The sequence below is a fragment of the Buceros rhinoceros genome, unplaced genomic scaffold (assembly GCF_000710305.1).
Source record: "Buceros rhinoceros silvestris isolate BGI_N320 unplaced genomic scaffold, ASM71030v1 scaffold12888, whole genome shotgun sequence".
In the NCBI taxonomy this organism is placed as follows: domain Eukaryota; kingdom Metazoa; phylum Chordata; class Aves; order Bucerotiformes; family Bucerotidae; genus Buceros; species Buceros rhinoceros.
In genome coordinates this window covers 8,077-21,508 of record NW_010425331.1, presented here as the reverse complement: position 1 = coordinate 21,508, position 13,432 = coordinate 8,077, and the positions used below count along the sequence as shown (strand labels likewise).

At 43.2% G+C, this 13,432-nt stretch overlaps 1 protein-coding gene across 1 annotated transcript in view; it reads right to left on the bottom strand.

Moving 5' to 3' along the window:
- Positions 1-13,432, bottom strand: part of CPS1 (carbamoyl-phosphate synthase 1, mitochondrial) — a 71,767-nt gene that overhangs the window by 50,368 nt on the left and 7,967 nt on the right. The window contains exons 8-14 of the mRNA XM_010141114.1: positions 9,467-9,656; positions 8,845-9,002; positions 7,951-8,079; positions 4,393-4,537; positions 3,789-3,999; positions 2,520-2,718; positions 222-398 (exon numbers count right to left, since the gene is read on the bottom strand). Of these exons, the coding sequence (XP_010139416.1) occupies positions 222-398; positions 2,520-2,718; positions 3,789-3,999; positions 4,393-4,537; positions 7,951-8,079; positions 8,845-9,002; positions 9,467-9,656 (1,209 nt within the window). The remainder of the gene's footprint in view (positions 1-221; positions 399-2,519; positions 2,719-3,788; positions 4,000-4,392; positions 4,538-7,950; positions 8,080-8,844; positions 9,003-9,466; positions 9,657-13,432) is intronic.

The window sequence follows — 13,432 nt, the reverse complement described above, 5'->3', positions numbered from 1 at the left end:
CAGGAAAAATTAAGTCATATACCCACCCAGCTCGTATGTTCTGCAGAGGATATTACATGTGATAGAGAATATCTGTGCTTCAACAGCCAGGATCCTATACAAGGTGGTCCCAGTGTGCTTGACACAGGGAAGCAAGCAGGTGAAGAATGTCACCTCGGTCAACCCAATCTGCTAGCTATAATCCCAGGGGCATAAGTCAAGGGCTTTCTGTCTTTTGGTACCTTGGCTATTGCATATATCCGAGTGCTGGATGGCTCGGAGAGTTCCTTCTGGAGATCTACAACGGGAAGCCAGGCTTTGTTCATGGGCAGATGTGGAGTGAAGCCATCTACAGACGGGTGGCACATTCTCAGGGCCTTTTGGAAGCTCTCTTCAAAAGTGCGTCCGATAGCCATGACCTGTAACAGAGAGCACTTCCACATCAGCTCTGGTAAGCTGCTGCCCAGCTATCTCCTGAATAACAGGGGAGCGCAAATTTAAACCAGAGAGACACACAGAACCTCCTCCCTAAGACAGCCCAGCTGGCTTTAAGTCAGGCCGAGCTGACTGAGCCTTGGGGGTCCCACTTGTAGGCCTCACTGCCAATATCATCAACGGGGAGTTTCAGACAAGCGACTGCTTTCTGCTCTCCTCTCCCTATCTGCAAAACACAGGAAGCCACTGCTCTCCTCTGTAAACCGCTTTGAAGCCCTTTAGCAGAGGGAAGCATTATGCAGTAGCATGGGTATGGTAATACAGAGGGATATTGCTGTTTAACAGCCTGTTAGAGAGAGAAACTCCCAGTGGGAGTTCTAAGGTTCAGAGGAAATCTGCTCCTCTTCCTGTAAATTACATTTAGCAGAGAGTTTCCCTTCGAGGGCTCTCTGAAAGGATTACTCCTCCTTGGCATGGGAGCACTGGGGTTTCCCTCCTTCAATCCTGACATCACATCTAATAAGAAAACAAGCTTTTCTCTGTGCAAATCTGTGAGGTAACAGAGCTCTTCCTCAAATTTCTATGTTTTTATTTCCCAGTGCGGTGAAACCATAACAGCATAAAAACCTTCTCAAACACAATGCTGAAAAATGTCAGAGAAAAAAATAACATTGTTTTCTCTTTTCTCACAGCTCCAAACCCACTGCCCAGCCCAACAGAGCTCAGGAAAAACCAGGCCAACCCGGACCGTTCAGTTAATAAAAATGCAGTAGGTGCTGCGATCTGGCTTCAATTTCAGGCCTAGGGAGACAACAGTGCCATAACAACAAAGACACAGCAGCAAGAACTCTTGGCTTCAAAGACACCTTCTCCTACTCAGAGGTCCTGGAGATGAGCAAACTGCATCTCTTAAGCTTCTCCACCCCGTTTCAGTTCATCCTGCAGCAGTCACAGACCTGCACAGCTGTGACACTGACTCTTCCTACATCCCCTGCCTCCCTTTACCCAGCACCCTGCCTGGCGAAGGACCGGGGTTCACGCGGTGCTGCTTCTGTGATATATGACCGCTGGAAGGACTTGATACTTTCTCTTGCAAATGTGCATGGCCAGAAAGTGTTTACAGCTGATGGTAACCGTACAGCAAGGCAACTGTATTTAGGAACCCCAGCTTTAGAAAACAGTCCAAAAATGCCTAAGCAGAGAGGTTTAATATCAGTAGGCATCAACTCACTGAAAAAGAAAACAAAAAACCCTCATTGTCATTAAAAGCCAAAACTGCCACTGGAAATTAAGTTCTAATTAATCCTTCAAGTTTATGAGGAAGGCCTGTTGTCTGAGCAAGGTAGAATTGATGTTAGGAAGATCTCACATGTCAAAATAATTTAATGAAATAGCTACTTGAAAAGCATTAGGAAAAAAAGGCAGCTGAAAAAATAGACAGTTCTTTTGCTTTGGTAGCTGATATGTAATTAACCATTTAAGTGGGTAATTTACCTTAATTTCTCCCCATTTAAAACATTGTCCGAAAATGCGGTTATTTTTTCAGACACCTTAAAATCAATGTTTAAAAGTCACACTGTCACATTCCCAGTATAAAAGACTTAATCACTAAGAGAAATCAAAACTTCAGAGCAAGATTACAGGTTGTGTTTGGATTTCAAGAGCAGAAGTAGGCTGAGATTTGGCATATGGTTTTAACAGAGAGGACAAATAACTATGGGAACGACCAAGAGCTGTGGCTCATCGGCATGCCTGAACATCTTAACAGCCTACAACTCCTGAAGTTACACTCTAATCAACCACCACTACAGAACCCCAAACATAAAACAACTCTGAGAGTCCTATAGTGAGAATGAAGTCCACCTCAGGCGACCCAAAGTAATCTCTTCCCTTAGTAGTCAAACCATTTATGACTCCACATATCCAAGATTAATTAATTCAAATGTTAGGACTGTGCATAGTACTGGATAAAAATCATTAGAGCCGAATAAATACCTTCAAGAGCCACTAGGTCCCTGAAGATAGATACTCTGAGGGTTTACAAGAAAGAGGAATGACTTTTCCAAGAGGTGCAATGGAACGCAAGGAAGGAGTCTTGCACTCACCTCTCCCACACTCGTCATGGAGCTTCCGATACGGTTGGACATATGCTGAAAACGGTCCAAATCCCAGCGGGGTATCTTGGTAACAACGTAATCCAGGCTGGGCTCAAAGCAGGCAGAGGTTTTTCCTGTCACCACGTTCTTGATTTCTGGCAAGGCGATCCCCAAGGCAATTTTGGCAGCAATGAATGCTAATGGATCCCTGCCATAGAGGGGAAGTAGAGAATAATCGAGTGGGAAGTACTTCCCTGTTGCACATCCCAGGAGGGAATCAAATTCAACAGTTGTGAGGTGATTTTCCCTCAGCACAACAAAAGATTACTGGGCTCAAGCGCAGCTGGGCCTGACGAGCTTCCTACCTTAACACATGGTAGAGCGACCTACCCAGATCTGGGTCTTGCTTTATTATCGGTGGAGCCATCATTCTAAGTATCTGTCACCCCCATATGAGACCACATAAACAGGTATGTTCTGCTGCAAGACCGCCATCCAAAAAGCAAGCAATCAAATGCCCCCTGTCCAGCATCATGGCTTATCTCCAGTCTGCTATGGCACTTCAACAACCACAAGAATTGTTGAGAACTGCAAATTAGAGATTAATTTCTGTCTCTCAACAGCATCTGCAAAGTGCAATTAAGAAGACAATTTTTAAGCAGCCTGCTCTGGCCATCCTTATCTTGATTAGTTTATGATTAGCCAACAAAACAAAGGCAGCTAGCAACACCATTTGCATCAATCTGACAGACAGCTCACTAATAACTGTGTCCTCTTGGTCACAGAGATGATTTGCAGCCAACAGATGGATACAGGGGATCTGCTTTGAAAGGACAACCCACACAGCCCTCCTGGGCGTTTTCCTAGTTGTAGTAACAGCAGCAGCAGGTTGGAATGGTCCTGGAGGGCTCAGTAACCCCTTCTTCCGTCTCCCAGCAGGACTGACTCTCCAAGGATCGATCCTAGCAGATGCTGACAAGAACTGTTCTAAGAAGCTTGCCACACAGAAATCTGCACCTTAATGACCCGAGCGCTCCAGAGTTCTCCCTAACAGCCAGCTTCAGACCCTCTTGCTGCAAATTAGGCCAGTGCCTCCATGTCTTAACTGCACGGAGAGCAGACGCAGGAACTCTTCTTCCTTGCAGCTGTCACATGTATTTAAATACTACACCAATCCAAGTCCCTTAGCATAATTCTCTCTTTCTGTTCTTCTCCCCTCAGTTTTGGTGTATTCACTTGTTTTCTCTGTAGTATTTTGGTTTTTTAAAATAATCTTACCCTGTTGCCTTGGATGCCAAAGCTGAACTTCTTGAAAGTCTGGCATTAACTTCAATGATGTAGTACTCCAAGGAAGTTGGATGCAGAGCAAACTGGATATTACACTCTCCCACAATGCCCAGATGTCGGACGACTTTGATGGCACGATCCCTCAGCATCTGAAATTCCTCATTAGTGAGTGTTTGGCTTGGAGCCACTACTACAGAATCTCCTGTTTGTCACAAGGTAGCAGAGAAGGAAAATGAGAAGCAGCTCAGCAACAGTAAATTCTAACCACACAGGTCACTTTCTTTGCTAACCTGTTGCTAGAAATGAAGTTACCACAGACATTCAGACCTGTGGATACACAGCTGATTAGAAGATGTACAGATGGAAGCCCAGAGTTGGAGAGACTAGCCAATCTTACAGCAAATGGGATCATAGGGGTAGGCTTAGCCTAACAATGTCTGTTTGACACCTTAGCTGACCGTATACAAGACCCGATGAGTATTTCTAGAGCCCACCTTATCAATCACAAAACTATGTCATTAACAGCAAGCAGAAGGGCACTGCGTAAAAAAGTTAATGAGCCATTTCGAGTGAGCCACTCTGTGCCCCAGCCTACCTGTGTGGACTCCCATAGCGTCAATGTTTTCCATATTGCAGACAGCAATACAGTTGTCAGCAGCATCTCTCACAACTTCATACTCTATCTCCTTCCAGCCAACAACTGATTTTTCCACCAGAATTTGGTTTGTCATTGCAAATGCCTGGAAATATGTTAGGGAAAGTGAACAGTAAAAAAGAAAACCTTATTAGAACATGTTCCATATTTAAGACTTCTGTGACTTATCTCCAAGGCATCCCAGACCAATACAAAAATTGAAAGATGAAGAAAAGCAAAGTTCATAGCATTGATGACAAGCACTTTATATTTCTCTTTTAAAAAAAAAACCAGACAACTATTCACATTAGCTGCATTTGAAAGGCACAGAAAATATTTATGTGATCTGATGGCAAAAAAAGGCAGGGCATGTGAGCTTGCAATGGCATATAAATAACAAACAAGAATACAAAAACATCTGAGGCTTCAATCATGCAACAGACACACGCTTTTGTTTGCATATGTGGGCAGCCCCACAGACTTCAGTAGGAGAACTCTGCAGAAAGCTAAATGACTAAATGATGGGGAGTGTGGGTGCCAGCAAACACAATGTAATTAATAGCACTAATAATGCTGCTTATCACTGGCATACTAACCAGAAGCAAGAGTCGTGATTTATTCTTAAGCTAATCTTCAAAGCACTCTTCAGCGCGAATGACAAAAATGAAAAATACAGTTTGTTGGTAAATTAGCATAATCTAAATCAAAAAAGGCCTTAATATGAGTGGATAAAACCCATTCATCAATTCTCACTTAAAATCCTAGGAAGTAATGGGACGTTATCAATCTATCCTTTAGCAAAGCTTCTTGCTGTAATGCTCCCATGAATCAGTCTTCAGTGCTGTCCCCTCTGCAGTTAGCTCAAGCTGTTATTCAGATGTTGCCCTTAGCTCAGTACCCAAACTCACACCCCAAAAAAGTCAAAAGGATAAAAAGTAGTTTGAAGAGTGGCACTTCACACCCGGCCTAAGCAGACATTAAGTTTGTGGTGATGTCGTGGGAACGCCTAACCACACTTGTAAAGCAACCTACACTGCTCCTGTGTCACTGTCTGTTGCCTTCTCTCTCTCAAAATAGGCAGACTCGAGAGACAGGAACCCAAGTCCAGATTACTTGAACTTGCAGTGCTATGAAACATCCAGAGGTGTTCGGTTATCTGAATGATACACAATTCAGAGACCAGTGCACAGAATTACTACAGATCATCTTCACCACTGAAAAGAACAGTTTCTGCTGGGCTGTGGAAATGTGTCCAAAGCTGAGCTAATTCAAGAAGACCCAAATTGCTTTTCACTGTCCATTTTGAAATATTGATACCAAACTGGGAGGTGCTGTTGACTCTCTTGAGGGACAGAAGGCCTCACAGAGGGACGTAACTCAGTTGGAGCATTGGGCTATGATTAGTGGGATGAAATTTAACAACTTGAAATGCTGGATTGTGCACCTGGAATGGAGCAATGCCTGGTGCAAGTATGGACTGGGAGAGGAGTGGCTGGAGCACAGCCCTGCAGAAAGAGATCTGGGAGCCCTGGTTGACAGCCTACTCAGTAGGTGCCAGCCCTGTGCCCTGACAGCCAATGGATACATCAAACACAGCAGAATGAGCAGGCCACAAGAAGTGATTATCCTGCTGCGTTGGGTGTTGGTGCAGCCTCACCTCCAGTACTGTGTGCAGCTGGGCCCCACGATTTCAGAATGATGCGAGAGTCATTGAATGCATCCAGAGGATGGCAACAAAAGCAGTGACAGAGCTGGAAGGCTCACCCTGTGAGGAGCAGCTAAGAACTTTGGGCTTGTCTAGTTCAGAGAAAAGGAGGCTGAGGAGTGACCTCATCATTCTCTGCAGCTTTCTGAGGAGAGGAATTGGAGAGGGAGATGCTGTGCTCTTCTCCCTGGTATCCAGTGATAAGACGTGGGGGAAAGGCTCAGAGCTGTGCCAGGGGAGGTTTAGACTGGACATTAGCAAGTGTTTCTTTACTGCGAGGGTGGTCCAACAGTGGAACAGGCTTCCTAGAGAGGTGGTCAGTGCCCCAAGCTTGGCAGTGTTTAAAAGGTATTTGGACAACGGCCTCAATGCCGTGCTGTAACTTTTGGTCATACGTGAAGTGGTCAGGGCGTTGAACTGGATGATTGTTGCAGGTCCCTTTCAACTGAAACAGTCTAGTCTACTCTACTCTATTCATTGAAAATGAGGAAGTTCTTTCCAGATAATTTTTGAGAAAATGAGAACATTTACTTAGAAGTAAAACAGAATCAGACTTTTGGTAGAAAAAAAAAGGACAGTTTCAGAAACATGAAAAATTTACTAAAAATATGGACTGTCCCACTCCTAAAATTTTACAAATAAGATGATGTGTATAAAAAGAAGCTGTTTTACAGATTTCAAGGGGAAATGGAGATGTTCAAAACTATTTTTTTAAAAAACACCAAGAAATGCTGATCAAAACCAGGTTTTCCTACTGAAAAATGTTTCGGTATAAACCTTTCAGACAGCTGCACTCCTAGGGCTTTTGGGTGAAATTCTGCTTTCTCTAAACACAAAGCATGAGTGAGCTTGGGCAAGCAAACTGTTTCCAACCTCAACCATCAATCCACAGGTTGGGGTTACTGCACCCACTGCCTCCTCAGTGCATCCTCTTCTGTCCACTGAGCCTCCCTGTAACCAACACTGCCCGAGTAGATGTTTGCTCAGCACCAAGTGCACTAGACCCAAAATCTGTTTGCGTGACAGCAGTGTGGAGGAATACACAGGTGGCATTTTCACAGACAGCTCTCTCTAGCACAAGCAGCATTTCTTTCTAGAGATACATTAAGGATTCAGAGGTTCAGCAAATGAGGAAAAGACAAAACCAAGAATTTTAGAGCCAACTGATTGAGATTTATTTCCTAAAATTCTGCATTTTTGCCAAGGAAAAAAGCTTTTGGGTTTTTTTTTCCCTGATTATCTGTTTAATTTTCACAGCAAATTTATTAAAAAAAATTCCATATTTCCTACAGAAAAAGAACCATCTTTTTATAGGCAGAGACAGCTGGTGGGTGTCAAATTATGAAGTGCCATCCCATTAAATCTCTAGGTGAGCTTTTGACCTAGCAAAAATACTGCCTTTAGATAGAGACACAGCAGAGGCCCAGCCCCCCCCAGCTCTTCTTTCCGTCGTACTACATAATCACTCAGCATTCTGAATTTTTCAACTTCCTTGACATTTTTCCTTTGCCATTTACTGCTGACAGTAGGTTAATATAGTCCACCATGTTTCTTTTCAGATCAAAATTGCTGAAACACTTGCTCAAATTATGCCTTGTTTCTCACGAATTTCACAGATCTGTCACTCTAGCCATTTTTATTCCCCAAGTCAGAAGGAATTATGAACAGATGGCATTAGAGGGAATCTTGATAACATTTTACAGACAAGAGGAAAGGGGGGGTATATACAATCCCAGTGTCTGTGACTATTAGAAGAATATCTAAGAAAATCAGATGTTTGGCTCTATTCCCAGAGCTTGCAATTGCAGACATACCTTCGCACCAAGGTCCAGCAGACTTTCCTTATCAGGACATATGCCTGACCCCAGACCACCAAGGGCATAAGCAGAACGTATCATGACTGGGTAGCTAATCTTCTCAGCTGCCTTCAGAGCATCTTCAATCTTAAAGGAGAGGGGAATACATTTCAGAGGCATGATAACAATTAAGATGAGTAAAGCCTTCAACCCTGGTTACACAGTTAACTGGAAATCCCATCAGTAGGAGACTAAGTCATCTGAAGATAAAATGAAAAGAATACAAGTTGGCTTTGTAATACTGCTTTGTTCTGCCAGCAGCAGAAAACTGGAACATGGACTCAAGTAGGTGACTTCTGTCTTTAGTTATGTGTGGACTTCCTTGCCGACTTTCCATGGACAATGTCCTTACCTGGTCTGTCTTCACAGACTTCAGCATGAAATAATCCCTCCAACAGACATCGGGGTTTAAGACCTGTTTCGTTTCCTCCAAACCTGAACAGGCCTTCCACTGAACCAATTTTTTGTTTTCACACTCCCATCCTCAAGAAGGATTTCAGTACTGCTGATTTTGAGACCTGAAATCCTGTCTAAACGGCCTGTGTAAGATTTTTGTTTTTAAAGTAGCCACTGACATGTTATACATTTTTGAGCTACAGCACAGAAGTACCCAAACCTAATTTACTTGTCTCGTCAGTAGGTAAGTTGAGGCTTTCCAAGTGCTTAATCGCATTTTCACTAATTTTGAGTCATGGTGAACTAGCATCAGTCACAGTGCTGATAAAAGCATACAAGCTACAGTATGCACAGTGATATCCAGGTTTCACACAACAAAACAAAACTAAAAAAAAAATTAATAACTCAAATGGGCAACAGTAACAGTAATCACATCTTCAAAATTATCTGATTTACCGATTCCACTGCAAAGCTAGGAGCAATCTTTTCATTTAGCTCAGTCAGTTTATCAGAAAAAAGCTTTCTATCCTCTGTAGCCATGATGGATTCAACTGATGTACCTAGGACCTTCACACCATACTCCTGCAGGACTCCTTGCTTGAAGAGTTCCACTCCTGCAGAGTAAACAAAGCCACAGGTTTGAGGACTGACCGTAGATGAAGTATTCAAAAGATATCTGACTAGCTGACAACTTGTCAGGCCTCATCCACACCTCATTTTAATTTGTCAGTATTGGAACTCAGAAAGAGAACACGAATGTTTCTGTCCTCAAATCTACGAAACCTGGAATATTAGTAAAGTTACTGCTTGGTCATCATCTGCAACACTAAGCAGTGTGGTTGGGTACTGTGGAAGAAGCTAAATGAAGTATCAAACCCAGCAATTAGATGTTTTGTTCATCACAGCTTAGCAGTTACTCACTCCCCCATGGCCAGAATCTCTGTCTGTATCCCTCAGTAACCTGGGCAACCTACCAGGCACGAGACCTGCATTTCTGCATAAATAAAGTCTGCTGAATGCATGGTAAAAACCATGAGTTAATCTGCATGGAGTGCCAAGGCTCCGGTATCGTACTCACCACAGTTGAGAGCAGTCTGGCCACCCATGCCTAGAATTATTCCATCGGGACGCTCTGCCTTGATGACCTCTCTGACAAACTGTGGAGTGATGGGGAGGAAGTAGACGGCATCGGCCTGCTTTATGCCGGTCTCATTGGTCTGTACTGAAGCAATATTGGGGTTCATGAGGACAATTTTCACATTTTCTTCCTGAAAAGTGAAAATCTGCATTACAAGTAGGCATAGTTTTATAAGGCAACAGCAGCAGCAAGGGAAGATGGGGTTCAACAGGCAATTTACCAACAGCAGCATTCAAAACAGCCTGGCTCTTTATGTACTCTCCAATACGGGATTCCTGGCATCTGGCACCAGGCAGAGCTAACGCCAGTTCTGTTCTTTTGTACCTCTGCCTGTCTGTGAATCTTGAGGGAATGGAGATTCCCACCTGATTCAGAAATTTGATTTACATTGTTTAACACGTTTCGGAGTTACATAGCGGAGACAGGAACAAACGCCAGTATAATTACGTCTGTCTTTTGCTGCAATTCAGACTAAAAGTGATAGAGCAAAAAAATTTAAACAAAACCCAGTCTTTTCTTGCCAAGTAGTATGTCTACGATCCTGGGTATCCAGGTAGTTCTTGGATTTTTGTACCAACTAGTAAAAGTGCAAGAATACATTTTTTGCTTTACCTATCCATAAAGATAATTTCCCTGTATTATCACTTTTAAAATCTTGTCCCATAACCTTTCTCTTTGATATTGCACACACTAAAAGACAAACTCTGCCTCTATACGCAAGACAAAAGGTTAGCCAAAACTTCACGCTGTTTGTCACAGATGAGAAATCGAGATGGAGGGTTAATAAAGTTTATCTGTTTCCTGCTGTACCAGTGGGAGTTTTGCCACTCTTCTGAATACAGACAGAAATTCACTGCAGTTTGCTCATTAGTAGAAAAATCTGAGTCAGAGCTGGGCATATCAATTCTCCTCACTCTTGAAATATTAGTGTGTAACGAGGAAGCCAACCAAGTTTTGCTAATAATCGTGGGACCATAATGCGACCAAGCTTAAAACCCCACATCGACCACAAGCAGATGAAGAACATGCATTACTGCTTCCTTGAAAAGGTGGACTGGGAAGTGCAAAGGCTGTGGCCTTGTTTTTATGAGAACTCATTACAATCTCCATCAACTTCTTTGTAAGGCAACAAACTTCTACAAACAAACCAACCAGCCCATTCGGAAACGATGCTAATTACAGACACAAAACACATTCAAAGAGAAAGATTTGCTGTATAGAAGTCGTGGAGGTTAAGAAACAACAATGACTGATTAAAAACAGGAATGGTGATGACATTAAAAAGTGTAAAAAGAAACAGGAAAGAGGTTGGTAGACTAAGTCAGCCATTCCTCGAGCAAATGCTATGGAAGTGTGGCTGGGACCAGTACAGAAATTGCTATTTTTTTCCCCAGTTCACAGTAAGCATTAAAATGCCATAGAGTTTTCCTGCACTTGTTTAAAATTTTTGATTACTTTTGATTGACCCATTGGTTTGGAAGAACAAATATATAGCTCATTTGGAGCAGTGGAATTCTCACTCTGAGCTCTGACTGCTCAGTTCAGGTACTGAATAAGTGTTCTTCTTCCTTTGATAACTTCAAATACTGTCTTAAGGAGTGGCTGTAAATTTCTGCTGACTGTGTTTCCCCATGAAAAGTTGGATTTTTTTTTTGCCTGAAGCACACTTTCCTTGGAAATGTGTGGAATGGAGGAGGGACAGGAAAGACAAAATCCTTATGGAAAATGTTTTGGATTTAAACAAATTACCCCAAACTGGGTAGTTTTCATGGCAGTGCTGAAGGAAAAGGATAGATCTCTGACCTAGACATTCTTCTCTAATAAATGTTTTCAGAAACTCATAGCTATAATTCTGCAGCAATGAATGGGGGAGGGAAAGGCGTATCACTTCCCAACAAGCTGGAGTATCTGTACAGCTCAGCGTTTTCTTTCCTACTTACCTGGGGCAAGGTGTCTTAAGGACCAACTAGCAGTGATAGGGAAGATAATGAGTGAGAGAATTGATGCCCACTGTGCTAAGAGAGACACATTTTACTGATACCACATCCTCTGGCCCGCTTGTTCAGGATGCTGGATTTCAACCCACTTGCTCTTTGCCTTTACAACCCTTTCCTTCAACTTCTGCCTTTTTGATTTCTTATGAGCACACAGCACTCTGTGTGATGGCCACCCCCCCTGATTGGAGAGCATTGTTACATCTTAAAACACTGATTTAACAATACTCCAGGAGAGCTCTATTCCTCTTTTTGTGTGATATCCACCTGCATTCAGACCAGTTGGGAGAATCTCCGCAGCAAGTAAACCTGACGGTTTGCCAGGTGACCACAAACCTCTGTTGTTCACAGATACTTCCAGGATTTCTTCTTCTGAGGTGTTCCTGCCTGTGATGGAACGTTCTTGCAAATACAAATTCACTGCCTGGGGAAGTCACAGCTCCGCAGGATTTTGCTCTTTGAAAGAGGCACCCGTTTAACTGTATAGGACTGAATATTAACAATAGCACCTTCTCATAATGAATCGGCATCCCACAGAGTAGGAAGAACAGCAGTACATAGCAGTGAGAATCAGCGTTGATTTTGTTATAAATATAACAACGAAACCTGTGAAATTCTAAGGAGAAAGACATTTCTCATCTGCTGTTCATTGCCCATTTTCTCCCACCCATCCTCTGCAGCTTTCCTCTGGCAGCTACTGACCAACTGCCTTCTCTCCCGCATGCAACTGTAAATCATGCTGCCAGAGGCAAGGTCAGGACATGCAGGCACTGCCGCTGGAATGGTTGATGAGCCTGCAGATCAGAGCAGCTGGCTAGTGACGACGGGAAGGGAAAGGGCACTATGGGAGGTCAAGCTAGGGAGATTTATCATTAAACCCCACTTTTTTCCTCCAAACAGAGTTGAGTTTGAAGGCTGAAAGAGAAAAAAAAAAAAGGGGGAGAGAGATGCTTCCTTTCCAACACAGGTCATTATCTGTGCGTACCAACTCTGGGATCCTCCGCTCCCAACTTGATCTCGTTTTCTTGATGATGTGGCCAGTCTGAGCTAGTAGCCACCAATAGCAATACAGGACACAAACAAAGCATATACGAGATGTGTTGTGACACTGAGACCAACCCAGAGAAGCCCCAGATTATATTTAAGATTACTGCAATTGATTTTTAACTTCCTTGACTCCAAGGTCAGCACAGGAATAGAATGGCCCTCACGTCAGAGCAGGCTCAAAGCTGCTCACAGTCATCACCTCATCCAAAGGCGTCTGCTCTGAACCTGTCAGGCAGACCTCTACAAGCTCTCCTTCTTCACACGAGGTTAGACAAGAATTGGGAGCCCAGGTAACTGTTACATCACAGGAATACTGCTATCCTTCTCCCAGCATGAGCTTCTCCCCAGAACCCTTTCTAGGTGTTTTGTGCTTTTGCAGCATGAAACAGCCAGAGCAAATTAGACCCCAAAACCCACCATGTGAGTGGACTGGGCAGGATGCTTCAGGCAAACACACACAAGCACTGTTTTAAATGCATGCATTTCTCAGGCATGTAAAGAAGTAAGTGTTTTGTTTGCTCCAGAATAATACAGCTCTCCAAGCTTCAGAGCAGGGACATCGGAAACCAGGCAGTAAGTTTACTGATCAAAATCCATCCAGAGTAATGACATTTCGTTCATTCTTTTCAAGATTATGAATCTATTGTGGAAACAATACTTGGCATAGTGTGACCTTTTAAAAAGTTCATCCCCTTTGAAATAAATACCATTTAGAAAATCTGCCTTGAAAAAGGGCTCAAAATCTTTCATGTAACAGTCTTGACAGCAGCCATTCAGCTGTTGTCGTTGCTTGCCCACCTTGCAGTGTGTAGGCACACCACAAAAGTTTCAGGAATTCAGTTCAGGTGTAGCTGACCACATTCCT